The sequence below is a fragment of the Astatotilapia calliptera genome, chromosome 5 (assembly GCF_900246225.1).
Source record: "Astatotilapia calliptera chromosome 5, fAstCal1.2, whole genome shotgun sequence".
Lineage (NCBI taxonomy): Eukaryota > Metazoa > Chordata > Actinopteri > Cichliformes > Cichlidae > Astatotilapia > Astatotilapia calliptera.
This window is the reverse complement of record NC_039306.1, coordinates 14,486,876-14,514,466: the sequence shown is the minus strand read 5'-3', so window position 1 is coordinate 14,514,466 and position 27,591 is coordinate 14,486,876. Positions and strand designations below refer to the sequence as shown.

The following is a 27,591-nucleotide window of genomic DNA, read 5'->3' as shown; positions in this document are numbered from 1 at the left end:
CACACCTCTCTCTGTGTCTGTGTGTGTAAGGGCTGACTACAGCAGGTGCAGCTAATTTAACTGACCTACATATACCAAGCCTTCCTTTTACTGTCTGTGTATGTGTGTCTGTGTATCAATATTTCTCCTATGTTTAGGTATTACTCCTCAATCATAGTATTTCTGCTAAAGCAAAGTACTTCTACTACATCTAAGTACTTTTGCCAAATCATAGTATTTCTGCCAATTCATAGTATTTTTGCAAAATCATGGTATTTGTGCAAAATCATGGTTTTGGGGCCAAATATTTCTGTTATTTTATAATATATGTGCTGAATATATTATATGTGCCAAATCATAGTATTTATCCCAAATTATAGTATTTATGCCAAATTACAGTATTTCTGCTAAAACGCAGAAATAGTACCTTTTAGCAGGAATTTCTACCAAAAGATAGTACTTCTGCTAAATCAGAGTATTTCTGCTAAACCAGAGTATTCCTGCCAAATCATAGTATTTGTACTGAAACATGGTACTTCTGCCCAATCATAGTATTTATACCCAATCATAGTATTTCTGCTAAATCATAGCATTTGTGCCAAATCATGGTATTTTTGCAAAAACATAGTATGTCTGCAAAACCATAGTATATCTCTTATGTTATAGTATTACTACTAAGGCATAGTATTTCTGCCAAATCATAGTATGTGTGCCAAATCGCAGTATTTATACCAAATCACAGTATTTGTGGTAAAACATAGTATTTCTGCCATATTGTGGTATTTGTGCAAGAACATTGAACTGTTATGTTATAGTATTACTACTAAGTCATAGTATTTCTGCATTGTTATAGTATTTGTACTAAAACGTAGTATCTCTGCCAAGTCATAGAATTACTGCAATTTCATAGTTTTTTTTAGGAAATCTGTTATGTTATAGTATTACTACTAAGTCATAGTATTTCTGCCAAATCACAGTATTTGTGCCAAAGCATCGTATTTGTATGGAGTCATAGTATTTCTTCTAAATCATAGTATTTCAATCAAATCTCAGTAGTTGTTGTTAAAACGCAGTATTATTGCCAAATCATAGTATTTGTACCCAATCATAGTATTTCTGCTAAATCATAGCATTTGTGCCAAATCATGGTATTTGTGCAAAATCATAGTATGTCTGCAAAACCATAGTATATCTTTTATGTCATAGTATTACTACTAAGGCATAGTATTTCTGCCAAATCATAGTATTTGTACTAAATCATAGTACTTGTGCCAAATCATAGTATTTGTTGAACATCATAGTATTGGAACCAAAACATAGTATTTGTCCCAAAGCATCATATTTGTATGGAGTAATAGTATTTCTTCTAAATCATAGTATTTCAATCAAATCTCAGTAGTTGTGTTAAAATGCAGTATTATTGCCAAATCATAGTATTTGTACCCAATCATAGTATTTTTGCCAAATCGTGGTATTTGTGCCCAATTAATAATTCTGTTATGTTATAGTATTACTACTAAGTCGTAGAATATCTGTTATGTTATAGTGTATCTGCGGAATATAGTATGTGTGCCAAATCGTAGTATTTACACCAAATCACAGTATTTTTGCTAAAACATAGTATTTCTGCCATATTGTGGTATTTGTGCAAGAACATTGAACTGTTATGTTATAGTATTACTACTAAGTCATAGTATTTCTGCGTTGTTATAGTATTTGTGCTAAAACGTAGTATCTCTGCCAAGTCATAGAATTAATGCAATTTCATAGTTTTTTTTTTAGGAAATCTGTTATGTTATAGTATTACTACTCAGTCATAGTATTTCTGCCAAATCATAGTATTCGTGTGAATTTGTATACTGTAATATCACTGTATTATGTAGTGGCTAAGTAGGGGCTGTTTACTAAGTGCATCAGTGTAAATAGGTCATCTCTTGTGTTGGAGTGCCCTCTTGTGGCGCCTTTTGGGTAGTGCCTTAGTAAACGGGAACCCTGTAAAAAGTGGCATCAGACTGATTTGTAGTGGAGGAATTTGTTACCAGTTTTCTTAATCTTTAATCTGTATGCATGTTGTAATGCATACCCTGTTCTTAATCATAGAAACCACACCATATCACCTCTCCACATCCTCCTACTGTATGCCATACCTCCCTGTACCATCCATCTGACCGCAATAAACTCCACCTGTGGTAATCTAATCCCTGGATGTCAGCCTCTCCTTCTGACCGAGGATAGTTATAGTATTTGAGCCAAATCATAGTATTTGTGCTAAAACATAGTATTTCTTCCAAATCATAGTATTTGTGCCAAAGTATAGTATTTCTTCCAAATCATAGTATAACTGCACAATAAAGGTTCTTGAGCCACATCAGTGTTTGTGCCAAATCTTAGTATTTCTTCTAAATCCTAGTAATTCTGCTCAATGATAGAATTTCTGCTATGCTTTAGTACTTTTTTCCTAGATTGTAGTACTTCTGCTAAGTCAAAGTATTTCATGTAAATCATAGTATTTCTACCAAGTCCCAATGTTTCTGCTAAATCATAAATAATGTTTTAGTACAAATTGTATGATTTGGTGGAACTTTCTGTGTTCCAGCACAAATGCTATGATTTGGCAGGAAAAAAATATTATTTAGTATAAATACTAAGTTTTAGCAGAAATGCTATGTTTAAACTTTAAAAAATTCTGCTATTTCTGATGATGTGTGTTATGACTTTTGACCATTGAAATGAATGGAACACATTATCAATGTGGTCACTGATTTTGAATGATGGGCTGAGCTGTGCTTTACCTCAGTGAGATAAGCATCCGTTCTCAGACTGGGAGGCCTGGGTTCAAATCCAGCTTATGGCAACATTTCTTTCACTTAACAGTTAAACTTTTTTAAAACTCTTTTCAACACAAATTTCATTTTATTCACCCCTTTTCAGCAAAATTTTCAGTTTTTTTAACCCCTTTTCAGCACAAATCCAAACTTTATCAGCTCTTTTTCAGCAAAAACCTCTTTTCAGCAGAATTCTGCTCATTCAACTCTTTTCAGCAAAATTTTCAGTTTTTTCTGCTGTTTTCAGAAAAAAACTCTTTTCAGCAGAATTCTGCTCATTCACCTCTTTTCAGCAGAAATTCTGCTGATGGAACTCTTTTCAGCAGAATTTTCACCCCTTTTTTTTTGCCCAAATTCTGCTAGCACAATTGTCAATCTCTCCACCTTTTCTTTGTGAGAAAGTGTTTGGCTCAGTGAGCTAAATAGCTACCCTTTGATCAGGAGGGCCAGGTTCGAATCCTGCTCAGGGCATCTTTTTTTTTTTTTTTTTCAACTTTTTCAGCTTTTTTCAGCAGATATCTTCAGCCGTTAAGGCATCCACACTGCATTTTCGCAGGAAATGCAATCTTTTCTAGTTACATTTGCTTTAACTATAAATGTATACACCATTATAAACATGTCTTCTCCAACATGTTCCTTTTACTTAAATATAACCTTCATTTAAATATCACACGCTTGCTTTAACAACTTGCTGCTGTTATGAGAGACTCTGAATAAAATGATTTTATCTGCTGTGGTCTGAACTCTGTGTGCAGCAGCTGAAGATGAACTCATGTTGCTGTGTGGTACCAGCTGGTACAGTAAGGTCTGGTTGATGTGAAATGTTACCCAGCAGCGCTTTGTTCAGACTGTGAGCTAAAAAGGTTTACAGCCACAAAGTCAGGAGCAGGTTTGTTGCTGGCTTGCACTTCAGATCTGCAACTAAGCTCAGTGTTGCACAGTTCTGTGAAATGAATTCTGCAGCGTGAAATATCCAGTCCTGTGTGGCAGCAGAGGAAAGTGGGACACGTTGTAAATATGAATGTTGGTAGTTGGAGGTTAACGACAGTAGGATCTGGATCTGGACCCAGATGTGATATTTGTGTGAAGATGGGATTAAATGTGTCCTGGCTTACGGTGTTAAATTATCCTTACAGAAATTCCTGGATCATGATTTGTTTCCTCTCCAGTTAATTTTAAGTCCATCCAAGCCTCACTGTGGTAACTTCTTCTCGTAATTGCATCCATAACTTTGTAATCCTGCTAACAAACTGTACCAATCACGAAACCTCACTAAAGGGGGGAAAAATGAGCCAATAAACATTTAATAAAAGGACAAACGGAGGGATGTGACGGACGGAGATGAACCTTTTTATGGGATTGTGGTGCTTGGTGACATCTTAAAGGAGGGGGGCAAATAACTGATCTGAATCTGACCTGAGGTCTGCCTGTTTCTTTCAGACTCTAAAGCCATTGTAGATGGGAACCTGAAACTGATCCTGGGTCTGGTCTGGACTCTGATCCTACACTACTCCATCTCCATGCCAGTCTGGGAAGGCGAGGATGAAGAGGTAACGTCCAGCTCGTGGTTTGGTTTTTAAAAATCACTTGTTTTTGTGGCTGTAAATGGAAAGCTATCTTCTTCAGGAGCTTTCTAACTGCAATGTGCTTTTGTATTCAGGCAGAGTCAAAGACACCCAAGCAGCGTCTGCTGGGCTGGATCCAACACAAAGTCCCCGATCTACCAATCACCAACTTCAGCCAGGACTGGAGGGACGGCAAAGTACTGGGAGCACTGGTGGACAGCTGTGCACCAGGTACGCCTTGTTGTTCCAGGCTGTGCAGGAAGTTTACCGTAACAAACTTCATTAGCAAAAATTAATTACACTGTATCGTCAGATGGCATTTTTGGGTGAAGCTGGAACTATTTGGCATGCAGCAAGCCTGTAAGAGCGGCTTTCTCACAGCATGGGTGTGTTTCCTTTGGAGTTTAACCACACTGGTATTTTTAATTACCCTGTGTGTGAAATCGAAGTGAAAGCCAGGCTCCATGTTTATGTATGAGATTCCTAAAAATGCCAAACTGAAAACATCAGAATTATAAACACTGTCTTTTAGATTACTTTTTAAACAAAGAATAATGAGTTTTATCTTATTGTGTACAACATGTAAGTGTTGCTAATACAAGCCCAACTCTTTGTAAACTAATTGTTTTGTTTCTGTTGTTTGCAGGCCTGTGTCCAGACTGGGAGACCTGGGATCCAGTCAGACCAGTGGAGAATGCCACCGAAGCCATGCAGCTGGCTGATGACTGGCTGGGCATCCCGCAGGTTGGTTTTCCCTCCATTGTTTGCCGTCACTGCTCTGACCTTTAAATTAACCTTTAAAGCATTCAGGTGACGTCATTTAGTGCCAGAATTTTTGTCTCCACCTCAGACACTCACTGTTACTTTGTTTTCTAGCTTTAGTTGGCTTTTCAAGTCAAACGCTTTGCTTGCTTTAGCATCCAAGTGTGAGGAATGCAAGAGAGGCTTTTAGTGTAAACAAGCAGATCACAATGGCTGCAGTTCTTACAACGCCATGCATTTTGTGTCACGCAGCCCAATTAAGGCAGAATCTGCTGTTCTGTGAGCTGCTGCCAGAGGTCAGAGGTCAAGAACATGATCAGATTATTATTTTCCTGATTTTTGCTGCAACACAGGAAGCTTTTTCATTTTTCAACACAAGCTTGTCTGAGGTTGAGGCAATGCAAGCCTAGAGTTTAACAGCTGTAACATTTCTGTAATGAAGAAACTTCACAGGAAGTGATTAGGAAAGTGTCTTCATCTTTTTGGAAGTGGGTACTTGGTGCTTTAGATGTTTGTTTGAGGATAACAAAATACTTTTCTCTCTGCAGCCTCATTTTTAATCTTAAGGAAAGAAAATGGTTGATGCTTGACGTGTTTCCTGTTTCACCTCCAGTCAGCTGACACTCAAACAGAAGTCTTCTTTAGAGAGTAAACGAAAACCCAAAGACTCACGGCGTCAGAGTTCATTCACATCCACATTTCCACCTGAAGTCATCACTAATGCTTCTGTGTCTGAAGCGACTGAGCCAGAATATCAGACCAAAGTAGTCTGTTTGCATTTCGATAGATGAAGTAGTCGCATATTTAATGTGAGCAAACCCCATTAGACCAGCGTTTCAAATTATGATGCAAGGGGTGTAAAAGTAACCCCTGTGAACCAAAAGTTCAGGCTTCATACTTTAAACATTGGGACATTTTCCCCATAAACAAGTCCGAATTGTTTTCCATGAACTTGACTCCTCACTAAAACTGCTGAGTTTTCCTTAATCTGTTTTAAAGCTACTAGAATAGCTTTGAATCATTCTGTCCAAAATAATCTTTACGTGTCCTATGTTGGTGCTCTTCTTCTGATTGGCTGCAGGTGTCTGCCTCTTCCTCATGACATCTTACAGATCCAAGAGTAGAAAAAAAACAGCATGAAACTTGAGGTTTTGACAGAGGTTACTTCTACACACTGATGTCATTACTTGAAACATTGCCCATGTTTAATTTATGCATCCACCATTGGTTGTGTGTGTGTGTGTGTGTGTGTGTTTATTCAGCATACACTGTGTGTACACCCTGTTTACACACACGCTCCAAACAATGAGCTCCATTTTCCAGGATAGTGACTCTTGGTTCCAATGAAAGGAAATATTAATGCTTCATTATATTTTTAACAGCATGCATCAAACCTTGGTGCAGTAAAGCCCCCCCCCCCCCCCCCCCCAACTTCCTGTTTCCACATGACAATGCCCTCATGAACAAGGCCTGGCGCAAAATGAAATGGCTTTCCCAGTTTGGTGTGAATGAACTGAACTCATCTGTAGAGATGCCTGAAATGAAGCCAGCTCAATAAATTTTGGCTAAAAAAAAGTGACATCTCCTCATGCAGCGCCAGCATTGGATCTCATTACTGCTCTGGTGCATAAATGGTTCGTAATTGGAAGGAAATGTGAAACCAACAACAGATTATCGCCTTGTCAAAATCTCGTTCGACTATCACATGTTCGTCTATTAGCTTTTTCCTTTGTATCTAGTTTGACTGCCTGTGTGGTTGCTGCGCAGTTTCAGATTCTGACTGATTACTTGGTAAAAGATCGTATCCTGAAGCTACCATATCATGTAGAGATGACTGCAGATTAACGTGGAAATGGCAATCTGTCAGAGTTATGTGTATCAGTTTATCTTGCGATAGGAAATATCAAATTTCAGTTAAATTGCCATAATTATGAAGATGGCGCAGAGTTTCTCAGCTTTTAATGGCAGTCTTGTGTCTGAGCAGGGAAAAAACAAACAAATCCTGTTGGTCATCATCAGATAACCACATGTGAATGACATCCTCAAGAACTAAACAGAACAGGAGATGTTAATGTGAGATGTGTGGTGGTAGAAATAAACACACACTCTCAGACTCTGCTTTCCTGTTTACCAAATCAGAGTGCTCAGGGAAAGCTGCCTTCACACTGAGAGCCAAGTTCTGACTTCTAGGGACAGTCGGGTTTATTTATTTTGGACCAGCTGTAAACGGTTTGTGCGATTGCAGGTGATCGCTCCAGAGGAAATCATCGACCCCAGTGCGGACGAACAGTCGGTGATGACCTACCTGTCCCAGTTCCCCAAAGCCAAACTGAAGCCCGGAGCTCCACTCAAACCCAAACTCAACCCCAAGAAGGCCCGCGCATACGGACCGGGTACGCGCACAAACTTGCAACACAAAATAAAGATTTTAACACTTCTGAAAACACTCGAGTTCATCTGGTTACCGATTCAGTAATTTGTTTTTCTCACTGTGTTTGAGCACTTGACACGCTGCGAGGAAACAAGCAGCTATAATCTAAACAATGGGCTGCACTCACATCTGATCCACACAAACACAAGGTGGTGAGGTCAACATTTGTTCTTTAACTTGGACTGTAAGTGAGGAGGAAATACCAGGAAATTAATAACAAGGCAACACAGACACCAACACGCCCACAGCAGCTACAGACTGACGGCTTGTGCTAGAAAAACAAAAGGACAAAAGATTTAAATATTTATAAAATAATAAAATGAATAATTATGTCAGGAGCAGTCTGTGTGCTGCAGCAGCTGCTCCCTCACAGGATTCTTGTCTAGAATTTGAAAATTGCAGTATTTGAATGCTTTCAGCTGAGCTTTTAATCTGTGGTCAGAGATGAACTAGCGAGAGCATGTTAATAAGGACAATTTGAAAGGGAAAAGTACGGAGACCCGTTTGTGACAATGTGAAATTCAATTAAAACACAGTACGTCCAGATTAGTAAATGTACACCCACTCATTATGGAATCTGATGCTGGACTCTGTAAATCAAACGGTGCACATAGAAGAACCCTTAATCACTCATGTCACTGTAAATCCATCCTGTGTGTTTGTGGTTCAAATATGTGTGCAGAAGGTTTTGATTGGGATTAAATGTGCCGCTTGTTGATCTCTAAAGTTCCTGAATTGACCGTCGTCCTCTGCAGGTATCGAGCCCACAGGGAACAGAGTGCTGCGACCTGCTGTCTTCACAGTGGACACATTCAGCGCGGGTCAGGGGCAGGTCACAGTCTACCTGGATCATCCAGACGGCACAAGAGAGGAGGTAAAATCCACCTCCGCATTATAGAGTAGCATCTAATGACAGGCATAAACATATTTTGCTTTATGGATATGCATTTTTGTTCTTGGACTGTGCTGGGCAACCCAGAGAGCCAAAGTTTAAGGGAAAAAAAATAGTGAAATTGTGTTTATAGCTGTTTAACTTCACAAACGCTAAACTCATGGACCTGTGTGTATACTCTTACTTCCTTTTAATTGGTCCCCCTTTTAACTACCTTAAACTTGCATGACATCCACTTGCATTTGTGTCGATCAGCTGAATGCGGAGCTTAACGAGGGCAAGAAGACGTACAGTGTCACCTACATTCCTCAGGTCATGGGAGCCCACCAGGTAGGCTTTGTTTTGACTGTGAACACGTTATTATAATTGAATCAGGACAGAAGAAACCCACTTTCTGTGTATCGTGGGGCAAGTATTTATTTAAAAAAACAAAACCTAAAGGTTATTGTTCCTCTCAGCAGATGTTTAATTAGGAATTATAACTTGTGTAATACGCTAATTTGCTTATGTTTCAACAACAGAAAAACGACCAGCAGATAAAAGCAGTGTATTAGTCAAACCTTTGGAATTAGAAAACACTGTCACCTACCTAGAAAGTGTTAATTTTCACCACGTCAAGTTTTTCTATTCTACGACTCTGAGTGAAGAAGTCCAGAAATACATGGACTTTTTTTTACTGTAGTGAAGATTTGTGGTTCGATGTATTTCTTATTAAGAAATTAACCTTTAAAGAAAATTTATACATATTTATACAGTTGTATTCAATTTAATTGGAAAATGCAGTACCAGTAAAAATAGTTTTTTAATTTGGATTTATTGGAAAAATTAATTAATGCCAGGTTTTTTCTCATTGCTGTGTAATGAAAAGTTTTAAAATTACACGAGTTGTTTTTATGATATTGTTATTTATTATTGTTTTTATGATATTGTTATTTATTATTGTTTTTATGATATTGTTATTTATTGTTATTATGATATTGTTATTTATTGTTATTATGATATTGTTATTTATTATTGTTATTATGATATTGTTATTTATTATAGTTATTATGATATTGTTATTTATTATATTGTTATTTATGATATTGTTGTTATTGTTGTTATTGTTATTGTTATTATGAATATTTTTTTTTTTAAAGCAGAATCTAGATATTTACTTTTAAATTGTTCTAGGTCACTGTGTTGTTTGCGGGCCAAGAGATTCCCAAAAGTCCCTTTGAGGTGAATGTGGATAAAGCGCTTGGAGATGCTTCCAAAGTCACAGTGAAAGGCCCGGGAGTCGAACCTGTGGGCAACATCGCCAACAAACCAACTTACTTTGACATCTACACTGCAGGTAAGAGCAGTCGGACACAAGAAGAAAAATCACTCTTTAAAATGTTTCTACATACAGAGGTGGTGTTTTTATGGAGAATCAACATTGATATTAAAAAATCGTCACTGTAGGTGCCGGTACAGGAGACGTGACAGCCATGATCAAAGATCCTCAGGGCCGGCAGAACACTGTGGAGGTGATGATGGAGGATAAAGGCGACAGCGTGTACCGCTGCACTTACCGACCCACGCAGGGTGGCCCGCACACAATCACAATCACCTTCGGAGGCGTTGGAATCCCCAAGAGCCCCTTCAGTGTGGACGTGGGCCCCGGTGAGTACATTGTTTTTCCCATTTATCTATTGCACAGCTTAAATCCTTTAAATGAAAGAGTCATCACCTGTTTACTTGTGCTGTCTCCTTCACTGGCAGCCTGCATGCCGGGAGCGTGCAGGGCGACAGGTCGAGGTCTCCAGCCGTCAGGTTTGAGGGTCAAACAGGTCGGTGATATCAAGGTGGACACCAGGAACGCTGGCAGTGGAGAACTGAAAGTGACAGTCAAAGGACCGAGTGAGTGCGGTTAATATCTTAGAAGCTTTTAAGAGAAGTGAAATAAGCTCAGACCTAATAACAAAGAGCCACCTTCAGAATCTCATTGGCCCAGTTTCATACAGACACTGCAGTTTTTGTCCATTTTCTGTTTAGTGACTTCACACCATGAAGCCCCCTGGTGTGGTCAGGACTTTCATGCTTTCTCTGTTGGAGGATGAACTCTGAGTGCTGGTAGTCTGGTCTTAATCACACATAAGAACCAGATGAGATGACGTGTTGTAATTTACTGTCAAATCAAGATTGGAATGATAGAAAACAGTATAATGTTTGAATCAGGCCTCAGTTTGTAGAGTACTGCAGTCCTCATTACACCACATAGATCTACTTTTTTCTCTTTTTTTTTTCTCTTTTTTTTTGTCTGTGACTTTAGAGACAAATAACTTCCAGGCTTCATGTTGTATCCACCGGCTCAGTTTCTATTGTATGTTTCTGGATGTTTGTTTTCCAAAATGTCACATTGCTATTTCAACTGTGATTTAAAAGCTTGTTACTCACTCGGTTTTATTTATATAGCCTCATATTACAGCACACAAGTTTGTCCCGTTCCACGATGTGCAGACATATCACATTATCTGTGTGTGGTTTCAGAGGGCGTCGAGGAGCCAGTGAAGCAGCTCTCCAGTCAGGATGGGGTGTTCTCCTACGAGTATCACCCCAGCAGTCCTGGGAAATACATCGTCTCCATCACCTGGGGAGGTCAGCACATCCCAAAGAGGTGAGCTTGTATGCTGCGTGTTTCACGGCATTACCTCAGCACATTACCTCATCTGATCTGAATGACTGGGTCTCCTGGGGCCTCAGGAGACCTCATGTTCAAGACCTCGTTTTCTTTTTGTCACCTTTCTGTGAAGCAGATTGCTTTTCTTTCTTTTTTCTTCCCTCTTTCCTTGTGTGAATATTAGTAATGGTGTAGGGTTTCTGAGAAGCAAAGAACATATATCAGAAGATGTACATGAATCTGAGGGATAAAACTGAACTGTGTGTAGTTCAGTCTTAAAATCTAGACCTCTTCACAGGTCACAGGTCAGAAATTTCCCTCAGCCTTCACATCTTTGGGGCAGGGGAGTTGAGAACCCCTTTAACAGGTTTCTGTTTTGTTTCATCCGGCACTCACCATTAGCTCGCTAAACTAAGCTCAGAGGAAGAAACTCCTTTAAATAAGGAATATAAACTATAGCTGATCTTGAATCTCACCAGTGTCTGTAAGTCCAGATGTGGAGAAGATGGATGAGCCGAGAGGCAAAACTCCCAGGCATAGGTAGTCCGGTGACCTCAGCCTTCACGTAATGCCTCTGTACTGCAGTGCTTTTATTCATTATTTCAGTTTAAGACTTCCAAATTTTGGAATTTTCTACTGAAGTGATGTCTGCCTGCCCTTTAAGATTGATGCTCAAAAGTATGTAGAGGTACATTGTTTTTTTTTGTTTTTTTTGTAGTGACCTCTTTGGCCCAGTAAGCATAGTCATGGTTTGTGCCATTGGTGGGCATAAGTTTCAAAAGGCTAAGACAAAACTGGGAAAGTGGAACATTTAAAGGGGAAAAACTGTAAATCCGCACAGGCAGTTTTATTTGGAGAGCAACAGACATGAACAGCAGACTCTGTGCACACACACTGTAACTGCAGTGTTGGGTTTCAGTCCTGTGGGGCACTGTGGTTGGCTTGTTTGTTGACAGTCTTTTGGGTGATTTCAAACTGTGTAGCGGTATTTAGACGCACGCACACACACACACACACCATGCTGTTTTTATGCATATGTTGTGACATTACCAAAACAGCAGCAGACTGTGTGATCTGATTTTTATTTTTTCCCCCTCTCCAGTCCATTTGAAGTAACAGTTGGTCAGGAGGCGGGGCCTCAGCAGATCAGGGCCTGGGGTCCAGGTTTGGAAGGAGGCATTGTGGGTAAACCTGCCACCTTTGTAGTGGAGTCCATTGGCACCGATGTGGGAGTGTTGGGTGAGTGATCACACCTGGTTCAGGTTCACCTGTATTTATCAAGCTGCTGCTGAACCAGCAGAAGACATCAAATCTTTTCACCAATCATAATTTCCTTCACTACATCCATAAACCTTCTCCCAAAGGGGGATTGGGCTTTGAAAACAAGTGAAGGGGTTAAAAATCATACGCTACATATAAAAGATGGATGTTGCCACTTCAGTACTGGTTGCAATTTTGAGCCTGAAATGTTACCACTGAATGTATCCAACCTGCAGTTCTTTACACCCTCACTAACTTAATCTAACCTGCTGTGTCTTCAGGTTTTGCCATCGAGGGACCTTCACAGGCCAAAATCGAGTGCGAGGACCAAAATGATGGGTCATGTGACGTTCGTTACTGGCCAACAGAACCTGGCGAGTATGCCGTCCATGTGACCTGTGATGAAGAGGACATCGAACACAGCCCCTTCATGGCCTTGATCATCCCTGATAACAACACTAGCTTCCCAGATAAGGTCAATGAGACTCTGAACAAACACGAGCACATGTTCAGGTGTTTTTAATTGAACAATGAACACTTAAGTTGGGGAATGACTTTTGTTTTGCGTTTGCAGGTCCAGGCTTACGGGCCGGGGCTTGAGAAGAGCGGCTGTGTCGTCAATCAGCCTGCCGAGTTCACTGTGAACGCTGAGCATGCTGGGAAAGGACCTCTGAACATCACAGCTCAGGTCAGAAGCAGAAATCCTGCCCCAAACTTTTGTGTGTGTGTGTGTGTGTGTGTGTGTGTGTGTGTTGTAATAATGCCTACCATTATAAACAAAGATTAGCTTAATATTTGTTCACCTTTAAGTTATATTTTTTAATTACTGTAAGAAAGTTTCCAAACATGACTGTGGGAATAAACGTGTGGAATTCGTTTTTGCATCCAGTTCCTCATAGTTTGATCATATGGTGAAGTTCATGTTGGTTTATGAGCTACATGTAGATGAACTAAATCAAAGTTCACAGGTTGCATGCAAAGTGTGTGAGTGCAGTTAAATGTTAAGACATTTTTGACCATTTGCCACTCAAACTGCTTAGCCATGGGGTGACCCAGTTTTTGAAGCTGTTAATTCAATGTGGTGGTGTTTTAAGTGTGAAACCCTGAGATCAGACCCAGGGAAGACTTGCTGCTTTGGGTCTGCTTCAGTGTCACCCTGAAGATGGTGGTGGGAGTCTGCTTAGCCCTGCTGAATAGACTGCCAGGAAATGAATGAACAAATGGATGAAATGTGCTTTTGCTTGATGTGGTTGTCAAGTTTGTCTGCCTGCTTAGTTCCTGGTGCTGTTGTCTGTCATGTGATTGAACTATGTTCATGTTACCTATGGTTTCATAACAAATCCTTCAATTAAAGAAACTTTAATCAGATTTCCCATTATAACAAGAGAAAACGATACCATTTAATTCATTCAAATATTTTTTTTTTGTACCCATCTTTGTCCTATTGATTAACTGACTTCCTGTTTGTTTGTCAGGACGCAGAGGGGCTTCCTGTGGAGGTCAAGATGAGGAGCAAAGGTGATGGACTGTATAGCTGCTCCTACACACCCACCTCCTCTCTCAAGCACACCGTGGCTGTGTCCTGGGCGGGAGTCAGCATCCCCAAAAGCCCCTTCAGGGTAAGCAGCCAATCACAGAACCCCGTTACTACAGGAAATGATAATTCCCTGCCCAAATCTGAGCATCTTGCCATGGCAGAAAGCATCAAGGTTGTTCAGTCGGAGCATTTAATTAAGACAGAGAGAGTAGAAGTTGTTCAGTCAGAGCTGAAGGTAAAAAGTACAGATGAGAGCTGCAAAACTAAGAGGCCTCTGATTATCATAACTACATCTATCGAGGAGAGGTACACCTCTTAGTTTAGGTGCACAGAGGTTCATCGTACAACAAAAAATTTAAGAAAAACTTTAAATATTATGAGAATTAAACACTTCACATGAAGAAATGGTAAACTGAGATGCATGGATAAGCCTGTAACTCAGTAGATTGCTCATTACATTTACATTCAAGTATCTGGTATTCAATATACCTTCATAAATGTGTTCAGTTGGACGTGGGAGGATATCTGTAGTTTGGGTTAGTGAGTTTGTTTTCTTCGTCAAGGAAGCAAACCTTTCTCTCAGCGTGTATCTGTAAAGCGTCACAATCATCAACAGATGGTTGTTAGAGGAAGGAATCAATATCTCGTGTCTGATCAAAAATTTAGAAGCTGAAATGTTTTTGATTTTTCAAATGTTTTAGTTTACACTGTTCTAATGAACTCCGTCATAGTAATGTTGTCACTGTAACAGCTGTTTGTCCTTCACATTATCACTTAAAACCCCTAATCTTAAAACTTGTTATGTAGACTCTTGATGTAACCAGTCTTCTGCACTGTAACCACTGTCCATGCATTTTTATTTTTTTTGTGTAACACTTTTTGGGTTTGAGTCCCACCTGAAAATCACTCACCTGAACCTTTCTGATCCCAGCTACAAACCAGCTTTGACGTATCAGCAGTCATCATCTCCAAAATGTTAGTACTCACCATATAAACCAGCTAGATTCATGGGTCATAACCCTTAAGAAGAATCCTAAACTGAATTTGCTCAAACTTTTTAGGCAGTGCTCACTAAATAGTCTACAATGTAATGACCCCTGTGGTGCTATATACCAATAACTATCAGTTTTGTGAGCCAAACTTTATTCTTCGGGTTACAGATAAAGCTCCAGTTTTGATTTAAAGAAAAAACAAACTCTTTACTGTAAGTATTAATGATGTCACAGAAACGAGGGCTGCTTTTTGGCATCTCAGATTTTGATTTTGGGCATGAAGTGAGCAGCAGCCTCATGATGACATCGCTTTCAGGACTACATTCAGCCTTTTTAAGTACATGCACTTAAGATTTAACTACATTTCTAATGTTTGGTTATCATTTAAAAGTAGACTTCTTCAAGGGGGTGGATCCTTTTTTAAAACCCTTAATGGGATTGGATTAGCAAAATACTAATGTCTTAGTCACAAAAGTGGTTTCCTGTCAGAAAATTGAAAGAAAAATGTTTTTTCTTTTCATTTTTGACAAACTAAAAATGTAGGAGAGATCATGCAAAAGCAACTCCCATCATTGGTATAAACGTGTCAAAGCCTTCCGGTGTAGCTGGTTTAAAAGATTTTGGATTTAGCCTCAGTTTACCAGAAATTATAAGACTCAAAATAATGAACTCTAAAGAATGACAGCATTCTTTAGAGTTCACATTTATACTCTGCAAAGCCAGAGAGGTTCAGATAAGTGAGTTTTTAACAGCATGTTTGTTGTTTTTCCCTCCTGTTAAATGTGTTCATGTTCAGGGAAAACCTTTTCATTCCATGTGTATTTAATGAGATCAACACACACTTTCAGTGTAAAGTTGCTGACGTGTGAAAGTCATCCACATCAAACATACATTCTGAACACAGATACAATTGACCCATGATTTTGAGTATAAGGGCAAAACTGAGAGTGAAAAGGTTTTCTTTTTCCATTCATGTTTACTAACCAGTCTGTAAACCTTTTATTTTACTTTTTGAAATCATTGTTTGAGTTGCTGCTGTTTGTTTTGAAGCAGTTTATCGGCTCTTTCTCTTTGATACAAGTTTAGTTCCACATACATTACACACAAGTCCCATGAGAAACTGCCGTAGAGTCTGAGATTCATGAAGATCCCAGCAAGCATGAAGAGCAGGCAAAGACATTCAGCTTGTTGCACGTCTGTTATCCTTTCAAAGTGTTTAGGGCTAGACTAGACTTTCAGAAGCTTTTGCAACAACCTGACTGATTTCTGTAGTGTTCACGGTGGTCCATAAATCACTTCAGCCGATGGACACCTTGTGATGTCTTAGTCACTGATTGTTCAGCAGGCTTGTTCTGAGCTGCAGCGACTTGCGTGCAGGCTTCCTCGTTCTGACTGCGCCTTTCTCGAATTTCAGTGAAGATACTTTGGGTGGATAAAATGCAAACAGACGCACCCAGCTCTCAGCACTGCTGGGAGCCTACAGCAGTGACACCTTTTTAATCAAATGTGTAGGAAAAGAATCCAGCATGGGAAAGAGGTTCATGGTTCAAATCTGGCTCAGTGTAAACTGTCCACTGCTGTGCTGGTGAGCTACAGACGAGGGAGTAAAGAATCTGTTTAAAAGCCAGAAACTGAAGCAGAAAGTTGATTCTTTTGTGTCAAAATGAGCTCACTTAGGCAGCTTCCATACATACATTGTATCTAAGGTGCAAAGTCCATCTCTGAATCCCTCTGGGAACTTATTTGGGCAGTTATTTTTAGAATTTCTCTCGGATGACTAAAGCAGTTTGATTCCAGTGTTTACTGCGACATAAAGTCCACACCATGTTAGCAGCTCTTTTTATGCTGTCTAATTTACCCACTAGTGAGTGGACATGGTGTCTGTCGCTCCCTAAGCCGAACGGTTTACCGCCGCCTGCTGTGTGTCAGAGCGCGTATCGTTTATCTCCCGGCTTCTTTTGTGACTAATCCTCTGGAGTAGTTGCAGAATAAATCAACCTCTACACCCTTTGACAGTCTGCTTGGGTTGGGCTTTAAAAACAAGTCTGAAAAGAGCACTCATCAGCTTAAACACAAGTTGCAGAAACTGTTTGCACTCATTGCACTGATTTCTACTTTTATTATATAGAATGAGTAGATTTCCTTTTTTAAACATCTGTAGTGACTTAAAATCCTTTAAATCAGCTTTTAGAAGTTTGCAGAATTGTTTTTTTTCCCCTCCGTTGGCGCCTCATTTGAGATTTCTGTGCTTGCATTTTTGTTTTAAAATATTCCCAGTAAATCTGTAACTAACGTGTTTACTGAAACCAACTTTAATTTCAGTCTGTACTAAAACAACAAAGCACTTAAACACTTTAATTGCCACAAGTGGAAGTTGATTTCAAAATAAATGAACATTTTATTTAAATGTTGTTCTGTGTTTGGTTCATTTCTTTTTCTTAGGCTTTGCTCATTCAGTTTCTTTCTTTCACTCGTTCACTGATTTCTTGTTTAAAGCAAAACAAAGTACAACAAAATCTAAACGCTACATGCAAATGCAGGGAAAGGGGGAAGTGACCAAAGACCAGGCAAAACAAAGTCAGAATCCTGAATCGGACCCAGTAACTGTAGCTGTGATGTGGAATAATTATTGTACAGTCTTGCACTGGAGATGTTATCTAAATGGCACAAAGGACATTTAAGACTTTGTTTCTTAAAAAACAAAAGTTTTTATGATGGTGGTAAAATTTTAATATCACATCAAGACACTAGAGTTTCATATGGGATCAAGTTGATGATCATGAAGTAAATTTATGGCATTTATTAGTTGGACTTTTCCCCCTTTTTAAATGCCAGAAATTCATATTGAAGTCCCAGCAGTTAGTTTTCTGCACCTGTGAAGTTGTTAACCTGCACTTAGGCAATTTACTGTGTTTCACTTTTCATTCAGTGTCTTTTTATTATCAGTTTTTAGTTTTATTAGAAATGCTCTTTACTGTTAGAGTAAAATTGCACAACTGTGTACATTGTAGATGTGATCTGCCTGTAGAGAATTCACTGTTTAATGCCACCACCCTGGTTTATTGCTACACCTTTCAGATGCTTTTTGGAAACATTGAATCCTCCTCACCTGCTTTCCTCTTAAGTTATAGCTGTGTGAAGCCAGCATTAATAAACGTGATGTTGAAATGTGTTGCAGTAAATATGCTAAGAATAAATTTAAAAAATGAAAAGCTGTGCATCTAGTTTGGAGCCTTGTGGTTCTCTGTATTATAGCATTCATTGTCGTCTTAATTTTATTTTATTTCTACAAAATTTGACTGCCTCACATCCTTAAGGAGATTGAAATAAGTGATGTCACTTCCTGTTGGTGCCCGTAGGTAAATGTGGGTAAAGGCAGCCACCCCAACATGGTGAAGGTGTTTGGTCCCGGAGTGGAGAGGAGTGGACTGAAGGCCAACGAGCCCACACACTTCACTGTGGACTGTTCAGGAGCTGGAGATGGTAACTCGAACACACTAAGAATCATTTAGACAGGAAATCCTGACTGTTTTATCACACTTCAAAAGAACTTGCTTAAAGGGGATGTGCTTTTCTTTGGCTGGGACATTAACATGTATAACCTTAAACAGTGGTGGATCCACTTGTACTTCTGTGGTGTCACAGAGTAGATATGCCTGATGTGGCCATTAACCAAGATAATAGCTTCTAATTTAGACCCAGAGTTGGGGGGGGAGAGAGAGAGAGGGAATTGTAATTTTGTGCTTTGTATTTGGTCAAGTTGTTTCACAAACTTTGGGGTTTGAGTGTTAGGAGTAAGCAAGGTGTGTTCTGTTTCAGTGTCAGTCCAAGCAGCAGTTTATTAAAAGCTAACAAAGTATCACAACCGGTTTTGATACCAATATGCCGGTTCAACACCAGACTTCAGATTTGGATATTCTAAAATGAATCTACTGGAAAAGATTTGAAGCAGAAAAACTACTTCCATGAACAAGTTGCGCTGACTGTTCTGTGACGTTCGAGAGAGTAGCCGTCTCCTTTTTTTTTCCCTCTGATTTCATCATCAGAGGGTACCCACTCCTACATTCATTTCCATTCTGCTGCATCTTATGAACTCTTATCTAAACTTGCACTTCAAACAAGTCTGAGGACGACTAGTATTTGTCACTGCATTAATGAATAGAGACAAAGCACACGTTCAGGTTTGAGTGTGCATATATTCTTTTAATGTGGTGGGGAGCATGTTTAGGCCGGTGCATGCGGGTGATGAAGCATGATCCTGTGTTACTACTCAGGAAGGGTCAGATGGATGAATTTCCTGTTGGGATGTTTCTGCCTTGAGATCATTGCCATGACATACCAGAGGAAAGAGAGGGGGGGTCGGGGTGTAGGGTATATTACTGTAGTATCATTCAAAGGCTACATTCATTTTAAAGTGAATGCACATGTTACAAACAATGTGTTTGTTTTTTTTTTTTACTCTGCTCTGTGCCAAAAGAGCTGTTGAAATTCAATTCAGCCTGGGGGCAAAAAAGTAAACTGCTCTAAAAGGCTAAAAGAATTATTTGCAAATGCTACTAGAATTTATTTATTTTCAAATTATAGTATCAGTATGTTCAAACTGGAGAAAGTAACACTTATGTAGATTTATTTATTTTTCTTCTTCCATGTCATTTTCATGACAGGAAACGCTTCTTTTATGAATCCCCCCCCCCCCCCCCCCACCAAAAACACACAACTTTGCCACAGTGGTGATGCTCATATTAAAGTGTGTGTGTGTGTGTGTGCGCACATAAAAACTGCATTTGTTTTAATCTTCTAGAATTAAATTCTTAAACATTACAGTATGTGCAGTGGGGTAATTTGAGCTTTTTCTTTGGGACAAGAGAGAATTGTGAAGGTCATCTGCTAACACTCTGTATAGAAAGAAAAAGGGTTTCTGAGGGGTTTCTCAGGAGTGGTTTCAGGTTATCAGTGGTTTCCCTTCAGGGGTGGGCAGTTTCTGTTGTCTGACATGGTTTCTTGTCCTTTTCTTATCTCTCATACTCTGAATTCCTCTGTTGTGATTGATAGCTCGGGTCTTGTGCTGCAGGGAGTGCCGATTGTGTTGCACAGGTGGCTTATTGTTTATATTAGAGTTTTTGGCAATGCACCATCCCGGAGGTGTGAAGTGTTTCTGAGAAGAGACGATTGACTGAGGAGCAGAAACTGAAGCAGGCAGCGCCACCTTGTGGCAGCCGGTGTATACACTGAAACGATCATCGGCCAAGAAATGAGATTATTTGGAGTCTGAGTCATAACTGTATGTTCACGATATGGTTATGGTCAACTGTGTTTGTTCAGGTGATGTCGGCGTTGGGATTAAGTGTGACGCCAACATGATCAGCGACAAAGAGGCTGACGTGGATTTTGATATCATTCCCAACGCCAACGACACGTTCACAGTCAAATACATCCCTCCTGCTGCTGGAAGGCTCACCATTAAAGTCCTGTTCACTGACAAGGTACAAACACACTCCTGAAAGGATCGCCCTCTGGTCTGAGTGCTCGCTGTCCACAGTCTGGAGTCAGAAGTGATCACATTTAGATGAGTGTGGAATGCAGAGCATGATTTACTCCATAAACTGCCTGCAAAGTATAGATAATTTCTATCAATTGATAAAATACAAATTTTTCCCCTAGTGTTTTAAGTCAGCTTGAAGTCAGATTTGATGAATTAATGAGTGCCAAAAAGACATCTTTCTATTTTAATGTTTTCATCATTTCTAAGTTGCTAAACCTGCTCTGATTCCTACTTGTATACCACTTGTGAAATAGCTCACTTTTTTCTACAGGAGAAGTCTGATGTTGGTGAAACACAACATAGAAAAGAGCGAGTGTCTTTTAAAATCTGTTTGACCTCATGATTTAAGGCTTGTATGAAGAAATGCATCGATTTTTCTGCGTTAAATATGACGTGCCAATAAATGTGTTTACCTTTTGGGCTTTTCTCTTTTCGCTCCATAAGCTATGCTATAGAATGTCCACTTTTAAGAAAAAAAGGTCTTACTGTGATTTTATTCTGGTTACTTCACACAGGAAGTTCCTCAGAGCCCCTTCAGTGTCAAAGTCGATCCTTCACATGATGCATCAAAGGTCAAAGCAGAAGGTCCTGGACTGGCTCGCACTGGTGAGAGAGTGGATTTAATGGGACATTAAATTTATTAGAATAGGTCTTAAACAAAAATCTGTCATTGAGCCCAGTCTTTTAAATCAAAGGTTAGTCCTTGATATGATCTGCTATTTGTAGGCGAGACTGTGACAGTATACAGAGAGCATTATTACAAGTAACCCCTTCTCTTATTCTGTCCAGGTGTGGAGAGCGGAAAACCGACTCATTTCACCGTGTTGACTAAAGGAGCAGGTAAAGCACCGCTGGACGTTACCTTCTCCTCTCCCGTGAAAGACTTTGACATCATCGATAACTACGACTACTCTCAGACTGTCAAGTACACACCTGCACAACAGGTACATCAGATTATTTCTAGTGCTTTTTATATTTTGGCACTTAACACTTAAAGTTCGTCATGTCAGAGTGTCACAGATCTTGCAAACTGCCCAGAGTCATGATGGTAAATGAACATAGTGCTTTTAGTGTTTGTTCCAGAGTAAATGATCAGTTTCTTTGCAGGGGGAGATGACAATCGTGGTGAAGTTTGGAGGCGACCCCATTGCCAAGAGCCCCTTCACAGTTGGAGTCGCTGCACCACTGGACCTCAGCAAAGTCACTGTGGATAACATGGATGGAAGTAAGCTGACTTCCTCTTCTGTTAACTTCCTCAACTGTTTAGAAAAGTTCTCTGGCAAAGAAAGAACACAAGTTATATCTTAAAAATAAATACAAGATTTTGTTTTTCTGACATGAGCAGTAAAGCATAACAAATGACTGCTTATGCTTCTGCAAAAAAAGAATATCTGCAGATTTGCTGTTGGTTCTTTTATAACATGCAAGGAACTTCAGGATGGTTCCTTCCCATTTCTGGTACATGAGTCGTTTGGTTTTGTGTTTTGTTTTTCTTTTGTTTTTGCTTCCAGGGTCTAATGAGAATTGATGAGTACTTTTCATCGGAGATGAAATCAAAGTTAAGCATTGTACAAATGTTTGACTGTAATTAAAGTTACAGTGACAGTCAACAGAAATTGTACAAGAGTGATCTGGATGTTGAGCTCCCGTTCTATCAGTCATCTGTTTGTTTTTTTGTTTTTTTGTTTTTTGGCCGTTTGGCTCTTTTGCCATCAGAATTATTGTCTAAAGGCAAAGAAAGATGCCCAACGGATTTACTTTACCAAATGGACCATCCCAGCCTTGCCGTAATGGTCTATTTGATTCACCTTTTATTGTTTATTTTATTTTCACTTGCTGAATACGGGACAGACTTGACTGGGGAAAGAAAGAGGGGAAGAAAAACAGCGGAGAAGAGGGACGGGGATGAAGGGCAAAAAACAAAAACCAACAAAATAAGCAGACAAAAAATACATATATCGATCACCTGTTGAGAATGAAAAAAGAAAATGAGCAGAAGAAAAAAGAAGAGCAATACAATAAACAACATCGCAATGATGTATGGGAATATAACGGTAAATATTAAACATTATTGTGCAGCATGTAAGATCGACAGCGCACAGTGTGCTTTGAGCTGGGAGCCAAAAAGGGTGTCGTTTGTGTGTGTGAGCACCCGTGTGTACACCTGTGAGCATGAGCGCGCTTGTATTTAAAAGGTTCCTTCATGTAATGATCTGCTAGAGGGTGTGGGCGGCCACAGCCCCGTCCTCCAGGGCATGAAGCAGGTATGGAGGAGAGCAAGACTCCAGACATCCAGAGGCCCCCAGAACACAAGAGACCAAGGAAGACCAACAGAGGGGCAGCCGCGCCACTGTCCCAGAAAGAGCTGAGGAGAGTCCCAGATGAGGGCTCACTCAGCAGCCGCGGAGCAGAAGCCAGGGGGAGTTGCAGTGATGTGCCCGTGAGCTCCGCCGGCAGCCAGCTGTGCCAGAGTGACCGAGCCCCGGGCCGAGAGGCCGAGGGCACCCCACCCCCCGAAGTGGCCCGAGCGAGCCCCAGGCTCCAGGCCATAAGCAGCCACCAAGGAGTGAGCCGGTGTGTACCCGGGCGCCCACCCCCGGACACAAAGAACCACCAATGCACTGATGTCTGAGGGCGTCTGTCAGGGGAAGTGGTGGGGGGAGATAGGCCTCCATACCTTAGAGGGCCTGAAACCAGTTTTGGTGTTAACAGAAAGTTTCTAGGTACTTCAGGAGCAGCCACTTATAAGTGACTAATGTCTTTCAGGAGTGGAGGTTAACCAGGAACAGCAGTTCATGGTGGACACAAAGGGTGCTGGAGGTCAAGGTCACCTGGTGGTAGAACTGGTGAGTGTCAGAGAAACCTCATATTGACCTGTGTGGGGAAAAATATAACTGTTAGTAAGAGTCGGTCTTTTTATTAAGGTTGGATAAGGAAAATACTTTTTCCAAAAATTTTAAATTCTGGAAAATCTGTTTTCTTTCTGCATATGTGGTGTTAGCTGAGTCCCAGTCAGCAGGCAGTACCTTGTAAAGTTGAGCCTCAGCCCGGTAAAGCAGATGTCAGTTTGGTCCGTTACACCCCCACAAAGGAGGGAGTGTATGCTGTTAACGTGTCTTATGATGGACACCCCATCCCAGGAAGCCCCTTTCCTGTGGAGGCCCACCTGCCTCCAGACCCCAGCAAGGTAATATCAGTTTGTTCTGTAAGCTGACAATTTTACTTGGTCTGTTTTAACATGTTAGACACCTCTATGATTAATAATGCGTTACATCTTGTTTTAGGTGAAAGCCTTCGGTCCTGGTCTGAAGGGAGGCTTAGTGGGGAACCTGGCTGAGTTCACAATCGACACCAAAGGTGCCGGCACTGGAGGTCTGGGGCTGACGGTGGAGGGGCCGACCGAGGCCAAGATCGAATGTTCAGATAATGGCGATGGGACCTGCTCAGTCTCCTACCTGCCCACAGAGCCTGGAGACTACCTGGTTAACATCCTGTTTGAGAATGTCCACATCCCCGGATCGCCATTCAGAGCTGACATCCAGATGCCCTTTGACTCCTCCAAGGTGGTTGCCTCAGGATCGGGCCTGAAGAGAGCCAAGGTGAGTCTGCAGGGGGAGTGAAATCTGGATGAGTGCAACAAATATGCTGCTACAACACTGCTTCTGAATTTCTCTGCAGCTCAGAATTTTGGCTCGTTAATCTTAAATTTGTAAAGTTAGCTGCTCTTTTATGTGGTGATCTCTGGGTTTCAGTAGGAATGCAGAACCACCTCCTCCTCCCCACTTCACCCAGTAATATGTTCCAGTCTTTGTTGTAGCAGCATTTTCCAGTCTTAGTGGGAGTTTCCGTCATATTGCGCAAAAAATCTTCATAGCTTTTGACTGTATGGTGTAATTTCCTCCACTGGGTGTGTTACAAGCAGCGAGAAATGTGACAAATTGACCTGCACTTGATCCATGATGGCAGCCTTTCCTGCTTTTCTTACAGCCAGTGGATTCATTCCTCTGTTTAGGGAAGGTGTGTGTGTGAAGTGGTGACTTCTGAAAAGTAGTGCCAGTCAAAATGTGTGACTAACTAGGGAATGAAAAAGGGTGTCCCACATGAACTGAGACACCCGGTCAGCCAATATGTATGTGGTGGACTCTGCTGAAATGCAGCCAGGAAGAAATTTTCAAGTTCCTCAGAATTTATTCATGCAATAGGCACAAGTTCAGTTTTTCATTGTTCGAAAGTTGTGCTGCTTTTTAAGTTCCTTAATCTCATCTCATCCTGTCCTGTGTCTGCTTTAGAGTCTGACTCATCCTTTAAAATACTCTCCTGTCCTGAAAGTCATAAAGTCTGATCCATGTTACTGTCTCTTCAGGTTGGGGAAACCAGTGTTGTAAATGTGGACTGCTCTCAAGCTGGACCGGGTGAACTCAGCCTGGAGGCTGCGCTAGATTCACCCCCAAGCAGCCCTACTGGTTCAGGCCTGGGCTCAGGTAACTATTTAATTCAGTCATATAAAAGTTATACATGTTCAAAAGCACATTTAAAAAGCTGTATTCAAATAAAGGCAGAGCCAGCCATTATTCACTGTTTATGAAAATTGGGATTTAGAGACTTAAAAGAATACTTGATGATCAGTTATTTCAAGTGAAGAAAGTTTCCATTTCGTCCCCTTTGCTTCTTTAACATGCCTCACCAGGGGGTAAGTGTAGAGCTTATTTAATATCATGAAATATGGCTGGAAAGCTGTCGTTTGGCTTTGTCAACAGACATGTTCATTGGTGAGATTTTGTATGTTTAAACTCCAGGTTTTCTGTTTTAAAGCAAAAAATTTTGGTGGTTCTCCATGTAGCACAAATTCTAATTTCATATTCCAGGTGCAAAAGCGAAGACTGAGATTGTGGATAACAAAGACGGGACCTACACGGTGACCTACATCCCTCTGACTTCTGGCATGTACACCCTGCTGCTGAAGTATGGAGGAAAGACGGTCCCTGGTTTCCCTGCTAAGGTGATGGCGGACCCTGCTGTGGACACCTCCAAAGTCAAAGTGTTTGGACCTGGAGTGGAGGGACAAGGTACAGTATATATTTAGTTTGATACAAATCCAGTTTAGGAAGAATAATTAAATGAGTGGTGTTCAAGTTGAGCAGTACTGTTTATTTTTTCCTGTTTGGTTTCTTTTGCTTTGCATTATCCTGCACAGTTGAATATTATACAAGTTAGAAGTCATAGAAAGTGAATTATACAACTTAATAGCATTCGCTACAGTGGTTAATGAACCTAATATGATCATCCCAAGCACACGGCTGAGAGTACATAAGCTCCACCCACCTGCTTATGTTTAATTGAGGGGCAGCCAATCACAAAACAGTTTTTTAAATAGGGTGGCCTTACAGGGGGAGGAGATAAAATGGCTTATGTCAGACTGGGTTTAATTGAGAGACTCCACTATTGTGCTGAACTTTGAAGTGTTAATATTCAATGCTTCTCTTCATTTTTTGTGAATTGAAGAATTTTGTGTTGAGGGACTGTGTGTATTTTATGTAGTATAGTTTTTAAATCCCTTTGTGATATCGGGGTAATTTCCAACTTGATAAAACTCCTTCATAAGTCAACAGGTAGAGATGACTTGACAGCCTGAGTAAGTTTGGTGATGATCAAAAAACCTCTTGTGCCCAGTCAGAGTTCTGCTTAAAACACGCCTTCCTCTGTTTCCCTCCCTCCAGCTGTTTTCAGAGAAGCCACCACAGAGTTCACAGTGGATGCTCGTTCTCTGACCCGGCGGGGTGGCGACCACATAAAGGCGGCGGTCAAGAACCCGTCCGGAGCTCTGACAGACTGTGTGGTTACAGACAAGGCCGATGGCACCTACTGTGTCGAGTACACTCCTTTTGAAAATGGTAACGCATCCAGTCAGAACTGAACTGCTCAACATAAAACCTTTTTGTTGTGAAGTCCGTTTCATTTGTGTCAATCTTTATTTTAGGCGTCCACAGCGTCCAGGTTCTGTATGATGACACTCCAGTTCCCAATAGCCCATTCAGGGTTTCTGTGTCAGAGGGATGTGACCCGAGCAGGGTGGTGGCTACTGGCCCCGGGCTGGAACAAGGCCTGACTGACCAGCCCAACAACTTCAACATCTTCACCAGGTACTGCTGGGCAATAAAGTATGCACATATATCCTTATAAATAAGGAGCAATAAAGTAGATAACTGTATGAGTCAGTAAAGATTATAGTTAACTGACAGAAAACTGAAACTACACTTTTACAGGGAATATTTAATTTAAGACTCTTTGGTTATATTTTTAAATGCACCATGTGTGACGAGGCATTATGCCTTTTTGTTTCAGTCTTTTTTTCTTTTTCTTTTCTTTTTTTTTTAAGCCAATACAAACAAAAAAGGTAAACATTCTGTCATTTGCGCACAAATGTTGTGCGCAAATGACAAAATTGGCAATCAAATCATGTAAATCATCCTGTATCATCTGCAAACATTTGAACATTTTGGTAGATAATTAAAGTACAAATAATTTGGATGTGGTGTTCCTTCAGAGGGGCAGGTATTGGTGGCCTTGGCATCACTGTGGAGGGTCCATCAGAGTCTAAGATGTCTTGCACAGACAACAAAGATGGCAGCTGCAGTGTGGAGTACATTCCCTTCACACCAGGAAACTACGACGTCAACATCACCTATGGAGGAGAACACATCCCTGGTGAGATGATCTTTTTTTTTTTTTTTATTAATTTGGTTCCCTTACTAGCATAATAAACTGTAGCACAGGGGATGGTTAAACCTGTAAAGCGTGCAGGAAAAACCCTACCTTTTAAAAATGGAAAGACAAGCATTCAGAAACAGTTCAGAGTAAACCAGGTGAGGTGTTTCAGGCATGTCCACGCTGGACACAGAACACGCTGGAAAGATTATTTCTCTGAGCTAGTTTAGGGAACACCTCAGCATCCTGAAGAGTTTGAGTTTAACAACCCTTGTAGTTTATAAAACAACTTTCTTTGAGTGTATTTCATCTTAAGACCTTTAGCTTAGACTGCTGCCCTTGCAACTCAAAGTTGGATAAGGAGTGAATGGAGAAGGCATTTCATTTGTTTGAGACAATTTTCAACTGCAAGTTAATCACATTTGAGTCTTTTGTGTGTGAGTTGGTTAAAATAGGG

At 40.4% G+C, this 27,591-nt stretch overlaps 1 protein-coding gene across 4 annotated transcripts in view; it reads left to right on the top strand.

Moving 5' to 3' along the window:
- The window catches only part of flnba (filamin B a), a 68,541-nt gene that overhangs the window by 27,820 nt on the left and 13,130 nt on the right, over positions 1-27,591 (top strand). For 2 of the 4 annotated variants that reach the window (XM_026167367.1, XM_026167366.1), the window contains exons 2-28: positions 4,245-4,354; positions 4,465-4,600; positions 5,016-5,113; positions 7,377-7,524; positions 8,318-8,436; positions 8,710-8,784; positions 9,628-9,790; positions 9,901-10,101; positions 10,201-10,338; positions 10,969-11,095; positions 12,201-12,337; positions 12,640-12,833; positions 12,933-13,046; positions 13,834-13,977; positions 18,247-18,370; positions 20,210-20,370; positions 20,945-21,035; positions 21,219-21,373; positions 21,537-21,654; positions 23,196-23,275; positions 23,431-23,616; positions 23,714-24,028; positions 24,793-24,910; positions 25,295-25,495; positions 26,147-26,320; positions 26,407-26,569; positions 26,974-27,134. In XM_026167367.1, coding sequence (XP_026023152.1) covers positions 4,245-4,354; positions 4,465-4,600; positions 5,016-5,113; positions 7,377-7,524; positions 8,318-8,436; positions 8,710-8,784; positions 9,628-9,790; positions 9,901-10,101; positions 10,201-10,338; positions 10,969-11,095; positions 12,201-12,337; positions 12,640-12,833; positions 12,933-13,046; positions 13,834-13,977; positions 18,247-18,370; positions 20,210-20,370; positions 20,945-21,035; positions 21,219-21,373; positions 21,537-21,654; positions 23,196-23,275; positions 23,431-23,616; positions 23,714-24,028; positions 24,793-24,910; positions 25,295-25,495; positions 26,147-26,320; positions 26,407-26,569; positions 26,974-27,134 — 3,951 coding nt within the window. Of the gene's footprint in view, positions 1-4,244; positions 4,355-4,464; positions 4,601-5,015; positions 5,114-7,376; positions 7,525-8,317; positions 8,437-8,709; positions 8,785-9,627; positions 9,791-9,900; positions 10,339-10,968; positions 11,096-12,200; positions 12,338-12,639; positions 12,834-12,932; positions 13,047-13,833; positions 13,978-18,246; positions 18,371-20,209; positions 20,371-20,944; positions 21,036-21,218; positions 21,374-21,536; positions 21,655-23,195; positions 23,276-23,430; positions 23,617-23,713; positions 24,029-24,792; positions 24,911-25,294; positions 25,496-26,146; positions 26,321-26,406; positions 26,570-26,973; positions 27,135-27,591 lie in introns of all 4 variants that reach the window. The other 2 variants (XM_026167364.1, XM_026167363.1) reach the window with 1 other exon arrangement.